This window comes from Schistocerca cancellata, chromosome 1 (assembly GCF_023864275.1).
Source record: "Schistocerca cancellata isolate TAMUIC-IGC-003103 chromosome 1, iqSchCanc2.1, whole genome shotgun sequence".
Lineage (NCBI taxonomy): Eukaryota > Metazoa > Arthropoda > Insecta > Orthoptera > Acrididae > Schistocerca > Schistocerca cancellata.
In genome coordinates, this window is record NC_064626.1 from 836,350,416 (window position 1) to 836,370,995 (window position 20,580).

At 41.9% G+C, this 20,580-nt stretch overlaps 1 protein-coding gene across 1 annotated transcript in view; it reads right to left on the minus strand.

Annotated features, from left to right (window-relative positions):
* The window catches only part of LOC126188762 (aminopeptidase N-like), a 233,358-nt gene extending 216,600 nt beyond the window's left edge, over positions 1-16,758 (minus strand). Inside the window, exon 1 of the mRNA XM_049930375.1 lies at positions 16,675-16,758. Within this exon, the coding sequence (XP_049786332.1) occupies positions 16,675-16,758 (84 nt within the window). The remainder of the gene's footprint in view (positions 1-16,674) is intronic.
* Between the last annotated feature and the right edge of the window lie 3,822 nt (positions 16,759-20,580).

The window sequence follows — 20,580 nt, forward strand, 5'->3', positions numbered from 1 at the left end:
GCGAACAGTTCGACGACGTTTGCAACAGCATGGACTATCAGCTCGGAGACCATGGCTACGGTTACCCTTGACGCTGCATCACAAACGGGAGCGCCTGTGATGGTGTACCTGGGTGCACGAATGGCAAAACGTCATTTTTCCGGATGAATCCAGGTTCTGTTTACAGCATCATGATGGTTGCATCCGTGTTTGGCGACATCGTGGTGAACGCACATTGGAAGCGTGTATTCGTCATCGCCATACTGGTGTATCACACAGCGTGATGATATGGGGTGCCATTGGTTACACGTCTCGGTCACCTCTTCTTCGCATTGACGGCACTTTGAACTGTGGATGTTACATTTCAGATATGTTACGACCCGTGGCTGTACCCTTCATTTGATCCCGGCGAAACCCTACATTTCAGCAGGATAATGCATGACCGCATGTTGCAGGTCCTATACGGGCATTTCTGGATGCAGAAAATGTTCGACTACTGCCCTGACCAGCACATTCTCCAGATCTCTCACCAATTGAAAACGTCTGGTCAGTGGTGGCCGAGCAACTGACTCGTCACAACACGCCAGTCACTACCCGTGATGAACTGTGGTATCGTGTCGAAGCTGCATACCCGTACACGCCATCCAAGCTCTGTTTGACTCAATGCCCAGGCGTATCAAGGCCGTTATTACGGCCAGAGGTGTTTGTTCTGGGTACTGATATCTCAGCATCTATGCATGCAAATTGCGTGAAAATGTAATCACATGTCAGTTCTAGTACAATATATTTGTCCAATGAATACCTGTTTATCATCTGCATCTCTTCTTGGTGTAGCAATTTTAATGGCCAGTAGAGTATATTTTGAGTGTTCCACGGAAGTCTAGTCTTTGGCCTTTAGGTTTGGTATGTAGGATGTTGACACTGGTGCTACGAACATGGTGTTTCGCTTCATGCAGGTGGCTGGCTACTGCTGATGAGTGGTTTTTATTTTGTTTTTATTGCTGTCATGTGTTCCCTGAATCTAATCTCAAATGATCTACCTGTCTGGTCAATGTAGAAGCGGTCACAGCACAAACATACAAATTTTTATACATCTATATGGTGCAAAGGGTTTTTTGTATTGCTGATATGAGGTAACTCCTTGTCAGTGGTCAGTGGTGAAAGATATGTTTATGCCTTTTCGTTTGAATACATTGGCGGTTTGATATGAAATACCACCCAAAAATGTTGTCGTATGGCTATCTTATTTTCTGTTTGTTTTTTGTGTTGTGATAATTTTGCTGTCTCTGTGTTTTTCAGGGTGTCTATTACGGAGCTGTTATTGCCTTTTTCAAAGGCTGTTTGTTTTATTATTTCATTTTCTTGTTTGAGTTTATCTTCAGAGAGCGGAAGTTGAATTACACTATTGACCATGTGCTAGAATGCTGCCATTTTTTGGAATGTTGTATGACAAAACAAAAAGAGGTGTAGATGACAGTGTGTGTTGTGGTAGGTTTCCAGTAACTTTCAGATTAGTGATTATTATTCATTATTCTGTCAGATCTGGAAAGTTTATTCTGTCATCTACTTGGTGCTCTGTTGTGAACTTCAAATTTTCATGGGAGCTGTTGAACGATTGGTTTACATAATTTTTATCATCTTTTGTGTCACTGATTAAAATGTTGGTATCCTCTACATATCAATAGTAGTAAATAATATTTGTGAGGGTATGGTGGTTGGAATTCGGAATTTTGTGTTCTAAGTTGTCCGTAAATGTTTCAGCTAACAATCCAGAAAGGTCTGATCCAATTTCTAGGCCATCTATTTGTTTGTAGAGCTTACTGTTGAATTTCAAATATTTGTGGGGGAGTGTGAATTATGACAGATCCATTAGCTAAGTAATGTGAGTATTTTTTGTGTTTCTGTAGGTTGGCGTTAATTCTGTGTAGCGTTGGATCTATTGGTACAGAGGAGTAAAGGTTTTGTAAGTCGTATGAGGCAAGTGTGGTTCCATCATGAACTTTTATGTTTTTGAAACGTTTTGTAAACTCTGCTATGTTTCTAAGTGTTTTATCATTATTGAATGTTTACGTTTCTTTAAGAATTTTTGTTAAGCTTTTTGTTACGTTTAAATGTTGAAACGTTCCTACAGTTCACTACAGGCCTGAATGGAGTTCCATTCTCGTGTACAATCGGTTGAAAACTGAGCCAAGATGCTTGTGGACTCATTGTTACTATGTTTCTTGCTTCTTGGATGGTAAATAGAAAGTCTAAGTTATTTGAGATGTATTCAATCTCTTTTTGGATTCTGGCTGTTGGGTGTTCAGTTTTTTCAGTTATGTTGTTGGCTCTCAAGAAGTCTAAAGTATGTTTATCTTCACATTTACATTTACTTTCAGTTTATAGCCAAAGATCTCCACAGAGACATGTTCTGAAATAGTGTTTTGTTTCTCTACTAGGCAGTGCCAGATGTTATCCCAAAGTTGTAACACAACACATAAGTAATATTAATACAAATAAATTCACCTGATGATGGAGCTTCAAACCTTCGAAGTGCATTGAAGGAATAAATTAAACGGTGACTGGAAACAATAGCCGGCCGCTGTGGGCGGGCGGTTCTAGGCGCTTCAGTCCGGAACCGCGCTGCTGCTACAGTCGCAGGTTCGAATCCTGCCTCGGGCATGGACGTGTGTGATGTCCTTAGGTTAGTTAGGTTTAAGTAGTTCTACGTCTAGGGGATTGATGACCTCAGATGTTAAGTCCCGTAGTGCTTATAGCCATCTGAACCGTTTTTTGTAAACAATAAACTTGTAGTTTCATTCGATATCAATAACAGCCATTGTAAAGACTAACCGAAAATGTTCTCATTTAAAGTTAAATAAAATAAATATGTGTAAACAATAGTCGAGGTGGAACCACTTCATAGTCCTTCAACAAAGATATGACTGTGGTATCCCACATGAATAAATTGATTAATACCTAAAAGTATTTCTGTTTGCCAAATATATAAATGTAGTCGAAGTACACTTAGGAGAAACTTTACTCATGACGACTTCCTGATAAAATAATCATCATCATATTATAGTTCTTATACGCTTTGGACGTCGTCAGCGTAGGGGCGATCTGTAGTATTGCAAACAAAATAGATTTTCGACTGCCAAGATAGCTAAGATCATTTATTCATATAGCTGACCAGTTTTAGCAATTCCCTGTTGACATCTGAGATCTACTTTTACATAGAGAGAAGACTGTGTAATGATATAAACACAGATCTGAAGATGGCAACAGAGAATTGCCGGAACCAGTCATCTATATGACTAAATGATTTCAGCGATTTTGGCAACTGAAAATTTATTGTGTTCATATTATGGTTTCCTTAAGTAAATCAATAAATCTGTTAATGTAAACACAAACCACTCCATATCTGAAACCCTCACAAGATAAGATTCACAGACTAAATAAAGGATATCCAAAGGACAGCAGTGTGTTTTGTCCCAGGTTCGTTAAGTAAATGTGAAAGTGTTATGGAGATTCTGACGTATCTTGAGTGGTAATCGCTGCAAGAGAGGCGTTGTGCATCACCATGTGATTTACTGCTGAAATTCTGAGGGCACATTTCCCGAAAGAGCCAACCATTAAGTTGCTTCATCCCTTGTACATTTCGTAAAACGACCGCTAACGCAAGCCTAGAGAAATCCAAGCTTGCACAGAGGTTTACCAAATTCTTCTTTCTATGCACCATTCGTGACTGGGATGGGACAGGGATGAAAATATGATGGTTCTCAATGTGTGCTCTTATACACATCGGAAGGTGGCTTGCGGAATATATTTGCTTTCCTACGACTAGGTTCGCTATGGCAAGAAGATTATGTTTAAATGTATGTGTGCAAATTGTGGCAGACAACCGTGGTCGCTGTCTCCCTTGCAGGTGATGCTTGCTTTAACAATTTTGCGTCCACCAGGGCTTGGGGAACCTTTCACAAATATTCACAGCTGAGGCTTAAGCTGATGCGAGTAAAGATGGGGATCAAATTTAACTGGATATTTACTGCACTGTGTCATCCAGAATAACCTAAGAATATACATGCCGAATAAATTCTGAGTTGCACAGTGCATCACACACGAATCTTATATCTAAATAAACTCTCACTGGCAAATCTCAAATAGCTAAAAATAATAATAATACGTGACCTTTAGTGACTTGTGTTTTCATTAATTCCTAAGTCGCTGTCTCCCTTGCAGACTTTGTCCCCTAGTTACACCTGATAATTGCGTTTTATAAATTTATGTGTCAGATTGTCTAATCCTCATAGCAATATCCTCAATGCACTAACCGTGCAACTGGGGCACCCAGATAGGTTGTTCACACCCGCGGTTTTCTCCTACTGATTTTATCTTGGTATAGAGCACAGCCTTTATAAATTCAAAGGCAGGCATCATAATCTCCACTAAGTAAGTAAATACTTTATCGCTCCATCAGTTTCGAATTCTGCCTAATTTTAAAGTGCCCCTATAACGAAACAACACACAAGAAATAGGATGAAAGCTAAAAATTTGGAAGTCTCTTTTAGTTCGAGTGAAGTGAGAGGTATTATAGTGGCACTGACAACTAATTAGATACAAATGAATCAGCTTTTGTTCCATAAAAGTGCAACACTTTCTACCATCGGCACTAATCTCTCTGTAACACAAATCAACTGGCATAAACACCTATGAATCGGCCTGTTAACTGTGTGCCCAACAGTGCTTATAAATCTGTAAAATTTGCCTCAGGCTGAATGGCACGTTACAACGACGTCCATGAATCTCCTAAGCAGCTGACGCTAATGCTGTCACACCACACGGAAGATAGTGAGAGTAGCGAGGAAATTTGCTTCTCTGGGATGCTGGTGCAATACAAAACGGAGGATGGATGCACAGCCACACCATACTCCTACAAAGCCCGGTTGCACTCCTCGCCATACCCGCTGTTGCCAGCCTTCCTCAATTACCGCTAGCTGATCATCAGTCATCTGCAATGCCCAGGTACCGCCACTGCGTAACCCACAGCGCTGCCACCATCTACTCCGCCAATAAACCCTTGATGTCAACAACACCTACTACATTCATATTTTCCCTCATACTCGACTGCCGTTTTATTGTTTTATTTTTTTATTTTGAACATCGCTAATTATAAAAAAATGAAGATATGGTATCAGAATTCTAATTTCATTTTATAAAGGTAGAATGGAGAAAAATCAGATTTTCATGACGATTTTTGGAGCGAAGAAAGACTTCTAAACTGTAAGACAAAATACGATATTCGAAGTCCTATGAGGACTGGAGTTCAAGTTCAGAGACACGATTATTCTACAATATCTTTGCAAACAAAGTGGAAGCAAAAAAAAATTGAAAGACGAAGAAAGACGAGCTTCTGTTAGAAAAGCCGAAAGAAGTATTGCAGCTTTTCGCCATTGCTGCCTAACGTGTTTCTCGAAGAGGCAATGAAGGAAGTAAAGATTCTGAACACAAATGAAAAAGCAAGTACCAATGTTAAGGTTGGCAGACATTGTTCTTTTGCCTGAAAGTAGGGAATCCATAAAACAAATGTTGAATGAAATCGATATGCCAATTAGGGCAGAATTTGGGTTAACGTTAAACGAAGATAGAGAAGATAATGATTACTGAGAAGTACGATCACTTACTAAACACAAAAACTGGAGAAGACGCAAGATCATAAGTGAACAATTTCTGCTGTTTAGCAAGCATGATTTCACAAAAGACCCAAGCAAGAAGGTTTGTTCAAATGGTTCAAATGGCTCTGAGCACTATGGAACTTAACATCTGAGGTCATCAGTCCCCTAGAACTTAGAACTACTTAAACCTTACTAACATAAGGACCTCACACACATCCATGCCCGAGGCAGGATTCGAAACTGCGACCGTAGCGGTAGTGCGGTTCCAGACTGAAGCGCCTGCAACCACTCAGCCACAACGGTCGGCCGAAGATTTGTGAGGTTGAAAATAGTTTTCTTTAACATGAGACATTTACTGGTACCAAATATTGGTACAGAACTCAGATATAAGTTTCATGAGGTATCAAGTAACATAAAGTTTCGAGAAAGAGACCGAGCGAGGTATCGCAGTGGTTAGCAAGGTGGACAAGCACCCAGCCAGACGACAGTTCAAATCCGCGTCCGGTCACACTGATCTAGGTGTTCCGTGATTTCCCTAAATCGCTTAAATCAAATGCCGTGATGGGTCCTTTGAAAGGGCACGGTCGATTTCCTTCTCCATCCTTTCTAATCCAAGCTTGCGCTCCGTGTCTGATGACCTCTTTGTCGACGGGACGTTAAACACTAACTTTCTCCTTCTCGAGAATCAGTACTAAAATGAGGAATCAAGGAATATAATACAACCTCCTTGTCTGTCGCTCACTTAGCAACCAGGTTAGACTAATTACAGTGTGCACATAGAGTTTTAAGCAGTCATTCTTGTCACACTCTATACAGTAGCGAAAAGAACAGAAACCTTAATATGTGGTAGATTGGGTGGTATCCTCTACTATGCACTTCATTGTGGTTTGCTGAGCATAGGTATAGCTGCAGCTGTACATTTCGAAAAAAGTTTGTCAGTCACATTTTAATAACTGAAGATCCGTTTACAACATGTTAGCAGCCCGTTAAGGAAAGCAGAATAACTAACAGATATTTTGTTTTGTACTTGTATTTTGTCTTGCGCTCCGACTGAGAGAATGTCCTACAACAACTGGTTATCTATTCAGGAGAATCCAGAAGAAAAATGTTCCGGGCTGTGGAACTTAACTCACAAACGACGCCTTGGCTCCAAGTAAAGTGCGGTGTGTGCGCTGCTGGAAAAGGTCGGAATTTCTCTAGCGTGGCAAAACAATTATGCGGAAATTTCAAGCCAAAATCTCCTACCTGTCGAGAAAAGTCGGTGACCTAACAAGGATGTCGATAAGTTTAAACATAGCAAAAAAGTGCTGTGGAAAGAACATTAAAATGCCATCAAGAGGGTATGTATCCATTTGGTGAGAGAACAGTGAAGTACAGAATTTCTAGCAATGCAGAAACTGGTATGAATTTTCGTGAGACATACAGTATTACTCAAACTGATATGTAAATATCATTCAAACTTATATGTAAATAGCTTTCTTTACACCAGCAGCTTGAACAGCGTCAAACTGAAAACACGTAATTTGTGTTTTTTAATTTATTTTTTGAATTTAAGAATCTTTAACATTGGAAACGACTCGCATTCGGGCGGCGTAGTCGATGGGGGATGCAACTGTTCTGGCCTTAGAGTCTCGGTATGGCTAACAGTTCAGAAGACGTTGGCGCAAAGTTTTCTACAGAATTGTCATAAAAGATCCAATTCCAAGAAGATGAGCACAAGAGACATTGTTCTCACATTCTCAAGAGATGAACAGAGTAAGAGCCGAAGTAACGTGAAGGTATCTTTGTCAAAGTTTGTTAAGTTTGTGGAGTAACACGCCATGGAATGAAATTAATCAACCAAGAATAGATAGAAATCATGAGGTACGTTTACAAAGGAATGATCGACTTCTGACAACTCAAAAGCCACTTGAACTCACGTCCACCTGTCTACGGATAAATATTCCTGTGTTTGAGACTTATTTAAAAACCATTATAGCCGACCTGCCGCCATCGAAATTGTAGCAGTAATGCAAACATCAGCAACAGTTTAACAAACCACGTTCTACTGTGAATCTTTCTCGTTCTACCAAGGCGGGTAGTATTACTAATAAAGTCGATAAACAATAAAATCTTCCACTTAACTCTAGTATACCAATGTTTCCCTTCCGCTACGCTAGCGGTTGAGGTACGTCGATAATATTGAAGGAACAATATATTTCAAATGCACTGGAACACATTACTCCATCATATACACGAAGTACCTTCAAACATGGAAACAAAACGATGTGGTGTACTGATGAAAGCACCGATCCTACGAGAAGTGCGAGAACATCGTGATTTAGTTTTTCCATGGTTTCGCTAAATCGCTTAATGTAGATGCCAAGAAGGCACCTTTGAAAACAATATGGCTTTGCATTTATAATTAGTGAGCTGAAGTTCTCTCGAAAGACAAAAACCACCTTGAATTGAATGAATTTTTAGCCAGACACTTCTTACGGATCCACCAAAGGAAACAAATCCAAAATTCCACAGACTGTCCTAGAAGAAGAGTTGACGAAGGTCCAGTGATCGTCCTCTTACAGCTATGTAAAGGGTCACTGCGTAATTTCTTCCTTTATCATTCCCTTATGATTCAATATCCACACACACACACACACACACACACACACACACACACACACACACACACACACATACATACATACATACATACATACATTTTTAATTTTTGACAGTTTGAAGAAAGGTTTCTGAGTAATTTCAGTCGGTTATCTTGAGAATACCGGAAGTGGACATCACCTCCCAAATATCGCCAATTGGGAATCTCTTCACTCCACCTAGAACTTGATTAAATTTGGCTGAAAATAACGGAATTCTGCTAGAGTGTGCTTTTATCTCATAGACAGGAATTATAGAAGAAAAAATATCGAAGGAATAGTTTTTGTATGTTACTTTGGGACGCATGATTACATAGCTTCTTAAGAAGCTTAAAATCTTAAAGCTCTGCCATGTGTCCATATGTCGGACACTAGTGACGAATTGTTGCGTATCCCAATAATGGTGGGGCGCTGTGGCAGTTAGTCACAAAGTACTGAGCTTTCGAGTGTCCAGGATGGGTTAACGTTTAATATCTATCAATGATTCTTGAAGTTTCGATACGGGAACCTCGGTGGCTACACAACCGCTCAAAACGCTGCAGTCACCCGAGAGCGGAAATGTATTAAGACTGATATCAATCTAGAGAAGAAAAAAAAAGCATCAGCACAGTTACAGAGAACACCTAAATGTTAACACTGACCAGCACATCTCAATAGTTGGGGTACTGTGAGTAGTGACTAAGTAGTATAAAAATTGTAGCCACGACAACACGTCCCCTATCATCACGTAAGACTTCGAAAATAAACCCACTACGTCACCCACATCAAGCGCTTTCATAAATGGGAACAACTCGTTTGGAGCAAGTGTTAGACATTTTGGCTGACTGAAGACAGTAACCAGGTTTGGTGATCAGATGAGTCACACTGTCTAGTTCGCTTGGCGACTCTGAGTCAGGGTTATTACAAATGATTGAAGCGATTTCACAGCTCTACAATAACTTTATTATTTGAGATATTTTCACAATGCTTTGCACACACATACAAAAACTCAAAAAGTTTTTTTAGGCGTTCACAAATGTTCGATATGTGCCCCTTTAGTGATTCGGCAGACATCAAGCCGATAATCAAGTTCCTCCCACACTCGGCGCAGCATGTCCCCGTCAATGAGTTCGAAAGCATTGTTGATGTGAGCTCGCAGTTCTGGCACGTTTCTTGGTAGAGGAGGTTTAAACAATGAATCTTTCACATCACTATGCGTGAAACTTTCCCGCACGCGTTCAACCGTTTCTTCGCTCACTGCAGGCCGACCCGTTGATTTCCCCTTACAGAGGCATCCAGAAGCTTTAAACTGCGCATACCATCGCCGAACGGAGTTAGCAGTTGGTGGATCTTTGTTGAACTTCGTCCTGAAGTGTCGTTGCACTGGTATGACTGACTGATGTGAGTGCATTTCAAGCACGACATACGCTTTCTCGGCTTCTGTCGCCATTTGGTCTCACTGCGCTCTCGAGCGCTTTGGCGGCAGAAACCTTAAGTGCGGCTTCAGCCGAACCATACTTTATGAGTTTTTCTACGTATCTGTAGTGTATCGTGACCATATGTCAATGAATTGAGCTACAGTGAATTTATGAAATCGCTTCAATCATTTGTAATAGCCCTGTATATGTGTTTGGTGTCAGCATTGTGAGGCTGTGAATGACTTCAAATGGTTCGAATGGCACTAAGCACTATGGGACTTAACATCTGAGGTCATCAGTCCCCTAGACTTAGAACTACTTAAACCTAACTAACCTAAGGACATCACACACATCCATGCCCGAGGCAGGATTCGAGCCTGCGACCGTAGCAGCAGCGTGGTTCTCGACTGAAGCGCGTAGAACCGCTCGCTCACAACGGCCGGCTATGAATTACTTTCACAGTACGGGTTATTAGCTGCTGTTGCATAGCGTTGGGTATATTCATGAGAGAGAAAGTAAGACCTCTTATGTCTAAAGGAAATCGAGACTTACGTCCGTTATAGCGATAAGCTTAGGTCTGGCGCCTCCGAAAAAGTTGCTCTTCTCCCCCAGCAACGACATTTTTCAAGATCACTACGCGCCCTCAATCTTACACGCTATGTGCGGGAACGGTTAAACTTAAACAATACGAATTTCCGTCATACAGAGCACCTGGTGACTCGTCAAAACCCACTCTTACTGAGCACCTCATCGTTACACAGTGTTAAGAGCATCTGGTCTCCGTAGTGATGTTCGTACTACATGCAACATTTCGCCACAGTGCACCGAAGGTGGTTATATTTTTAAGGTGTCGTCGACTTCAGTGTCATTAGGGACGAAATCGATCTAAGTGGAGCAGTGGTGAGACCCTGGACTGGCATTCGGGAGGACAGCAGTTTAAATCACCGTCCGACTACTCAGATTCAGGTTTGTCATGGTTTCCCTAAATCGCTTATGGCAAATACTGGGATGATCCTTTGAACAGGACAAGGGCGATTACCCTCTCCATCCTTACCCAATCCCAGCTTTAGCTCCGTCTATAACGCTCTTATCGTAGACGGGATGAGAAACCTTAATTTTCCTTCTTTCGCTAGAGCCGGACAACAACTTGAGCTGAATCAGGATGAGGGAAGGAAACGTCTTTGCTGTTTAAAGAACTGACGAATTCCAAGGAAAACATGCTAGCCGAATGGAGATTTGAACTCGCTCCTTCCGAACAGAACCCCCGTATGAAACTTCGTGGCAGATTAAAACTGTGTGGCGGACTGGGACTCAAACCGAAAACAATCCTGCCTTTCATGGTCAACTGTTCAAAGACTTGACCTACCCAAGCATGTCTCACGACCCATCCTCACAACTTTACTTCCCCCAGTACCTCATCTCCTATCTTCCAGACTAGTATCTTAAGCACTGTAACAACTTTCTCAGTCGCTGCTGTTAAAGGGATGGGAAAAGAACATCTATGCAGTTGTTGTTGTTGTGGTCTTCAGTCCTGAGACTGGTTTGATGCAGCTCTCCATGCTATTCTGTCCTGTGCAAGCTTCTTCATCTCCCAGTACTTACTGCAACATACATCCTTCTGAATTTGCTTAGTGTGTTCATCTCTTGGTCTCCCTCTACGATTTTTACCCTCCATGCTGCCCTCCAATGCTAAATTTGTGATCCCTTGATGCCTCAGAACATGTCCTACCAACTGGTCCCTTCTTCTTGTCAAGTTGTGCCACAAACTCCTCTTCTCCCCAATTCTATTCAATACCTCCTCATTAGTTATGTGATCTACCCATCTAATCTTCAGCATTCTTCTGTAGCACCACATTTCGAAAGCTTCTATTCTCTTCTTGTCCAAACTATTTATCGTCCATGTTTCACTTCCATACATGGCTACACTCCATACAAATACTCTCAGAAACGACTTCCTGACACTTAAATCTATACTCGATGTTAACAAATTCCTCTTCTTCAGTACCAAGTAGTTAATCGGAATCCGGAGATTACACCGTTTAGTTAACCGGACAAAAAAGCAAGCATTATGCCATATACTGGCAAAATTTAAACGTTGACGAGACTAAAAATAATTTGCTCGATCGTAAATACTGTACTCCATTCAGTCTTTAGGATAGCTCAAAACTTCTCGAGTGGTGTGAATATTCAAAAGGATGGCGAGATGGATCGTCGTTTTGCGGTTTAGAGGAACTGCTTTTGGTCTACAAAATGCTCGTATCTTCTCACACTTCCCGTTCCCCTTCTGTACAAACATCATTGAATGTTCCGCGGATTGATTGCATTAGTAAAATAAAAGGTGTTAAATTTAAAACCACTATATGAAGAGCTGTTCTAAGAAGCCACAGTTACATCTTACAGTGCTACAACAACCTGACCAAAGGATCAAATCGAAATACTATATTTCCATATGGTCTTACAACTTCGGAGTATAAAGTCAAAAATGCGTTGAAATAGATGCCGAGATACCATCGGGAAGTCACAGTAATTTCAGCATCAGATGAACTACACCACTAAAATTTCACATTTGTGCAAGCATTAATTTCAATGATATTTTGAACAAATTTAGCCAATTATGTGTAATTTTGTAATCCGTAAGGCAGAAGGGCAGTAGCAACTGAATAAGTGAAGAGGCAAATTTATTCATTTCTAGGATAATTACTCTTATTTGTCATAAGTCTGATACTGCCTTTTCCATATATTGTGAGGTAGTGGAATTGACTGGCAGCCAACTTTCTACCAAAAATTGATTATCTCTGACTACAACCTTCAGTGTGAGTAAATGTTTTTGCGCATTGTGTAAAAGTAAGTGAACAGAAAATGGGAATTTGATTTACGTGGCTCACTTGTGTTATCAGCCTTAGGTAGCTGTAAGATTTTACCGCCTTATTTTCTAAACATAAGAGAGATCGTTAACTATTATTATAGGAATGACTCTCTCCGTATAATATCATATTGAATGTTATTAAATGTTCAGTTCTTGAGTTGTATTCCGCTTAAAACTTTTACGTGTGCACATTCTTACGAGGGCATGCTGAAAAGTAATGCCTACAAATTTTTTATGTGGAAACTCTTAAAGCTCCTGAAATAAAGCAAACGTTATTAACGCTCGACACCTTTATTTTTCATATTCTCATATTTATTTTTCAATTTGATCGCCCTAGTGACGAACTCATTTCTCCCAACGAGAGACCAGCTCGTTGATAGCGTCGCTGTAGAATGTTTGACTTTGTTGAAGGAGCCACATCACAGCCGCTTGCGTTGCTTTATCACTATCAAAATGAAGTCCTCGAAGATGTTCTTTAACTTTTGGAAACATGTGGAAATAGGATGGGGCCAAGTCGGGAGTGTGTCGACGATGATCGATGACAGTGAACCCAAGGCGCCGGATGGTTGCAGATGTCACAGTGCTCGTGTTTGGTCTGGAAATGTCTTGCTAAAGGAGAAGGCACTCCTAGTGTGGACGAACTCTTCGAATTCGAAACTCGATTACAGTACGCTGTTTCTCGCACACCGACATAGTTACTTTATGCACTACCATGTTACACGCCACATATCGGGGCCCTCTACCCGCATAGAGCTGCAAATATGGAGACACGAAGAACACAGATGTGGGACATTTTTTATTTAAAAAGTTTTAAGAACTTTCACATAAAAATTTCGGAGTCATTACTTTTCAGTATGCCCTCGTAGTTTCCTCGCATAAGAAACTGGTTCATTCCTTAATGGTAAACATGTACAATTTTAGACATAGCGTTTATGGGACAGAAGCATCTGATTATCAAAAACAAATCTGGAAACAGTCCAAATCACTTTTTAACTTATTCATAATGAGCGACTTCAACTAAAGTCGTTTATTTCACGCTGTTGCGTAGTACCTATCTTGTTTGAAGTACGATCTCATGAATCCTGCTATCACCACCTTGTTACAAAGGATATTTCTCTGCTAAGATGGTTTAACTGAAATAAAAAATTACTTGGACTCATTCGACTTTTTTTTTAATTACATATAAACTCCAATTCCACAGAAAGGCTGTGCTGACAGGTTTGACTATTACCGAACTATCAGTTTAGTAAGTCATGGTTGCAAAATTCTAATACGAATTCTTTATGGAAGAATAGAAAAACTAGTAGAAGCCGACCTCGGGGAATATTAGTTTGGATTTCGCTTTGAAGTTCTGAATGTAAAATACTGGGAGTGAAAGGCTATTTGCAACTTGTACAGAAGCTAAATGGCAGTTACAAGACTCGAGAGGCACGGAAGGGAAGCACTGGTTGAGAAGGAAGAGTAACAGGGTTGTAGCCTATCCCGACGATGCTGTTGGAATTAAATTAGGAAACGAGATACTTAAAACAGTAGGTGAGTTTTGGTATGTGGGTAGTAAAATAACTGATGATGACCGAAAGAGTCAGGACATTACGTGAAGACTGGAAATCGAAAGAAAACCATTTCTGAAGAAGAGAAATTTGTTAACATCGAATATAGATATAAATGTTAGGAAGTATTTTCTGGAAGTTTTTGTACGGAGGGTAGCCATGTATGATGGTGAAACGTGGACGTTAAACAGTTCAGAAAAGAAGCGAATAGAAACTTTTGGAATGTGATGCTACAGTAGAGTGCTGAAGATTAGATCAGTGGATGGCGTAATTAACGAGAACGTACTAAACATAAGTGGAAAGAAAAGAAATTTGAGGCGCAACCCGACTAGAAAAAGGGATCGGTTGATACCACGCATTTTGAGACATGAAGGCATCACCATTTAAGCATTGGAGGGAAGCGTGTGTGTGTTTGGGGGGGGAGGGTGAGGGGGAGTTAAAATGGTAGAGAGCGGTCGAGAGATGAGTGCAATAAGCAGATTCAGAAGGATGTAGATTGCAGTATTATTCGGATATGGAGAGGCTTGCACAGGATGGAGTAGCATGGAGAGCCGCATGAAACCAGACTTCGGAGTTGAGACCACAACATCATGCCTTATCAGTTTTATTAATGAGTAAAAACTTCTACTACTTTTTTTTAATTTTCTGTCCTTCTCGTTGATTTACAGGTTTCTGGTTCGTTTCGACAGTTGTTGTTGCTTATTTAACCAGTCGCTATACGCCGTTTCTTCACCTGTTTTTAGAATCATCAGAAACAGATAGGGATAGTAAACAATTACGAAGTTACTAGAAACATCAAACAGCATAGTCGAATAGTCAAATGGAGAAAACTAGAAAATACTCAGATTAAGTTTTAGCTATTTCCTCAAGGTAATTTACGTCAAATACTTCCAAGGAAGTAATTAATACTGGGAATACACTGTCTGTTTGCTACAAACAGAACAGGGAGTCTGATAGATTTATCCAACGTCCCCGCATCATCTGAAGAATATTCTGCACTAATTTAAGAATCATTAAGTCTAAACATGTAACTTTCACTTCATTACTCTCCTCCTTTTTAATGTCGTACCTCGACGGTGATGGTGTTTTAGTTGCTGTTGTGCTGGAAAGCGTTACCTTGGGAAAACAGCACGACTCGATATGCCCTAAAGGTTTTCGGGGAAAGGGGGACGGGGCGGGGGGGGGGGGGAGGGAGAAGGGAAAGGGAAGGAACTAATAATATCATCTGCATCAAGACTTTCGTACTCACAAGGGAACCTCCCCATCGCACCCCCCTCATATTTAGTTATAAGTTGGCGCAGTGGATAGGCCTTGAAAAACTGAACATAGATCAATCGAGAAAACAGGAAGAAGTTGTGTGGAACTATGAAATAATAGGCAAAATATACAAACTGAGTAGTCCATGGGCAACATATGCAACATCAAGGATAGATTGAGATCAAGAACGCCGTGGTCCCGTGGTTAGCGTGAGCAGCTGCGGAACGAGAGGTCATTGGTTCTAGTCTTTCCTCGAGCGAAAATTTTATTTTCGCAATGTTATGATCTGTACGTTCGTTCATTGACGTCTCTGTTCACTGTAATAAGTTTAGTGTCTGTGTTATGCGACCGCACCGCAAAACCGTGCGCTTAGTAGACGAAAGGACGTGCCTCTCCAATGGGAACCGAAAACATTTGATCGCAAGGTCATAGGTCAACCGATTCCTCCACAGGAAAACACGTCTAATATACTCTATACGACACTGGTGATGGCATGTGCGTCACATGACAGGAATATTTTGTCGACCCACCTAACTTGTACACTTGACGACTGGGTAAAAAGATTCTTCTACCTTGCCCGATTTAGGTTTTCTTGTGGATGTGATAATCACTCCCAAAGAAGTGATCGCATCGAACGGACGGACGGACAGATAATAATTGTCTGAAAATAAAAAATTGAACTTTACACCCGAGGGAATACTTGAACCAAGGACCTCCCATTCCGCAGCTGCTCACGCTAACCACGGGACCACGGCGCTCCTGAGATCACACTCTCCTTGATGTTGCCTATGTTGCACATGGACTACTCAGTTTGTATATTTTGCTTATTTTTTTCATAGTTCCACACAACTTCTTCCTGTTTTCTCGATTGATCTGTGTTCAGTTTTTCAAAGCCTATCCACTGTGGCAACTTATAACTAAATCTGAGGGGGGTGCGATTGGGAGGTTCCCTTGTCAGTGGCGAGTGAAAATGTGTTCCGGACGGAGACTCAAACCCGCCATTTCCTGCTTACTATGCATTTGCGTTAATCGCTGCGCCATCCGCTCACAGCGTTTATCGAAAATAAGCGGACTATCTCAGCACGCTCCCTGGCCGTCTCACTTCCACATCTAACGCCACCTGTCCGCTGTCCCCTTCTATGTCCTCCACGCTCGCTATTTTCAGATTTCCCGCTGGAGGTCGAACGTTAAAGTGCATCCGCACAGAAGCTTGTGGATTCATTGCCCATCGAGGAGAAATGAGCTATATGAATGCGTGGTGTCTGTTGTTTCGGACACCACGTATTCGTGCAGTTTTCGGCTTAGGCTACGGATAAGAGACGGCTGTCTTACCTTGGGGGCAGCGGTGACCAGCGCACAGCCCGCTAGGAGCAGCAGCAGCAGCGGGGGCCGCGGCCCTCTTCCTGTGGCAGTCATGGCGCCCTGACTGTGTCACCTCGCGCTGGGGCCGCCTTTTTAAAGCGGCCGCTGATTGCTGCCTGACGTCACACCGTCCACTGTTCCCCTCTAGCTAGCTCCAGCACGGGACGCTACTTAGCTGAGGGACCCAGTCTAAGCCTTCCACAAACCACACCGCCCCGTCTTCCCTTCTGAATGTTGCTGGGATCAATGTGATCCAATGATGGTGCTGCTCTGCCTACTGGCCAATAAAATTGCAGCACCACGAAGTCGACAAAAGTTGAATTGCTATGAAGTATGCTACGTAGGGACTTCAGAAAGTACACAGGTACTTTTGAGTCTTTGAGCGTATTGTAAGTGTGTAAAACTTTCGACGTTTCGGCCGCTATTGTAAATGGTCTTCCTCAGGGTGTGTTTTCTTCCGCTAGTTAGCGGCAGCAACGTCGGAAATTCTACACATTGGCAATGCGGTCATAGATCCGAAAGTATTTTATTGGCTGTGACTATGGCCGCGGAAGCCTACGCTCAAATTTAACTTACACATGTCCTCCTGGGCTAAGACAATTGCGCAACAATAGTGGCACATTGTCAGAAGAGAATGCATGTTCCGGGTCTCCTGCGGACATAGTTCTGATGCGGTGCAGATAACACGCGCATAACAGTGTGGTAGGCAAGTAGCGCTGTTACTGGGAACGTACTCCAAAGTTCCAGTAAGCGGGGCAATGTGATTCTTGCGGGCAAAACGTCTATATAGCAAACAGATTCACCGTGAAATTGTGGTGGTATATGGACCAAACGCAATATCTCGTCAGACGCAGTGCAATGGTACCAACATTTGAGCAACGCCGCACAGACACGGGTGGTGCTGACCGAAAAGTCCCAATCTTGCACAACGCTGTTTCCATCTTTTCGGTAAGCACGCGGAGTAAAGAGATTTTCTCACGACGAAGACGTTCACACTGCGATCCTCGAACGGCTCCGTAAGACAACGAGCTCATTTCTATCACCGAGGAACTGAACGATTGGTGGAACCGTCCGACTATTCTTTACAGCCACTTTATGACTATGCTAAATAAATAATGTCATGTATCTGTGTCACTTTGAAATTCAACAAAAGTTATTTGAAAAAAAAATGTTTCAAATGGCTCTGAGCACTATGGGACTTAACATCTGAGGTCATCAGTCCCCTAGAACTTAGAACTACATAAACCTAACTAACCTAAGGACATCACACACATCCATGTCCGAGGCAGGATTCGAACCTGCGACCGTAGCGGTCGCGCGGTTCCAGACTGAAGCGCCTAGAACCGCTCGGCCACAGCGGCCGGAAATAGTTATTTGACCTGCCACAATCATGCATAACTTACTTTGTGAGGTCCCCTCGCAATTACTTCGAGATGTAAATTATTAGCATTTCACACAGCCACACCTGTGCAATCTGTAAATAAGGAAAGACCAGTTGCCCCGTGAAAATAATTCACATTCCATCCTAATCAATCATCGATAGAGACCACACAGAGGCATACTGACAATCTTTCTTTCCACAAACAATACGAGACTGGAATAGAAGGGAGAACCGATAGAGGTACTCAAAGTACCCTCCGCCACACACCGTCAGATGGCTTGCGGAGTATGGATGGACGGATGTAGAGTAGATAATAAAGTAATTAATAAATAACTAAACGCAAATATTTATTTGTAAAAGGTATTATATTTTGAATAGTAGTAATAAATATTAGTCTAACTGTAAGCAATCAATATCACTATATACAATATGGTTAACTCTAATCCACATAAAAAAGCAGATACTACCTTCATTAACTTTATTTTTAAAACTTTTTTATTTTACAAAACTTCTCTGAAAACAATGTTAGCAGTTATAATGTGATCGTCGTTCACTTTTGGACTGTATCTGTCTTTATTACAAACATTAAATATCACTCAAAAAGCGAACTGTTTATGCTAAAAAAAAAAAAAACAATTTCCGGTAAATACAATCTTGGCCTTTCAAGGTTTGAACTTGCGCTTTATTAATGGCCATAGCGAAGGCTACTTTTATTGGACATCGTTTTCGTACCATTTTCGCACAGCACAGAATACTTGCTCGAAGAAAGCGAACAAATTCAGCCGCTGTTGTGCATAATAGTACAATCAGATTGTCACTAGACGGCGCCTTCCAAATTCTTTACATCGACTTGTATGACCGAAATCGCGTGAAGACCACTCTTGGGTAGAGAATCTACGCAGCTGCAACAGCTGTCGTGAGTGTTATTTAAACAGATTGACATTATTTCAACAAGAATGTAGAATGTCTTCAGAATGTATATGAATCCGACAGCGGCAGGATCATTGCCTATCGAGATTGAGGTTCGTCATTCTGCGATACAACAGCTCGCGTTGGTCAGGATGTCTTGCGAATATGGAATCCATGGGTTCAGGATCTCAACGGATGTATGCGACTATTGCCCGAGAGGACACATATACAGGGTGATTATTTCCACCGTGTACAAACTCTGGCTTGATCTATGAGATGATACGGAACAAAAAAGGTGTAATGAATTTATGTCCGGAAATGCATGGTTTCCACGTAAGAGACCGGTTATTCGATCATACGAGGTGCATTCAAGTTCTAAGGCCTCCGATTTTTTTCTCCGGACTGGAAAGAGATAGAAACGTGCGCATTGTTTTAAAATGAGGCCGCGTTCATTGTCAATACGTCCCAGAGATGGCAGCACCGTATGGCAAATGGAATTTTACCGCCAGCGGCGAGAATGAGAACTGTTTTAAATACTTAAAATGGCGACGTTTTCCTTACTTGAACAGCGTGCAATCATTCGTTTTCTGAATTTGCGTGGTGTGAAACCAACTGAAATTCATCGACAGTTGAAGGAGACATGTGGTGATGGAGTTATGGATGTGTCGAAAGTGCGTTCGTGGGTGCGACAGTTTAATGAAGGCAGAACATCCTGTGATAACAAACCGAAACAACCTCGGGCTCGCACAAGCCGGTCTGACGACATGATCGAGAAAGTGGAGAGAATTGTTTTGGGGGATCGCCGAATGACTGTTGAACAGATCGCCTCCAGAGTTGGCATTTCTGTGGGTTCTGTGCACACAATCCTGCATGACGACCTGAAAATGCGAAAAGTGTAATCCAGGTGGGTGCCACGAATGCTGACGGACGACCACATGGCTGCCCGTGTGGCATGTTGCCAAGTAATGTTGACGCGCAACGACAGCATGAATGGGACTTTCTTTTCGTCGGTTGTGACAATGGATGAGACGTGGATGCCATTTTTCAATCCAGAAACAAAGCGCCAGTCAGCTCAATGGAAGCACACAGATTCACAGCCACCAAAAAAACTTCGGGTAACCACCAGTGCTGAAAAAATGATGGTGTCCATGTTCTGGGACAGCGAGGGCGTAATCCTTACCCATTGCGTTCCAAATGGCACTACGGTAACAGGTGCATCCTACGAAAATGTTTTGAAGAACAAATTCCTTCCTGCACTGCAACAAAAACGTCCGGGAAGGGCTGCGCGTGTGCTGTTTCACCAAGACAACGCACCTGCACATCGAGCTAACGTTACGCAACAGTTTCTTCATGATAACAACTTTGAAGTGGTTCCTCATGCTCCCTACTCACCTGACCTGGCCCCTAGTGACTTTTGGCTTTTTCCAACAATGAAAGACACTCTCCGTGACCGCACATTCACCAGCCGTGCTGCTATTGCCTCAGCGATTTTCCAGTGGTCAAAACAGACTCCTAAAGAAGCCTTCGCCGCTGCCATGGAATCATGGCGTCAGCTTTGTGAAAAATGTGTACGTCTGCAGGGCGAT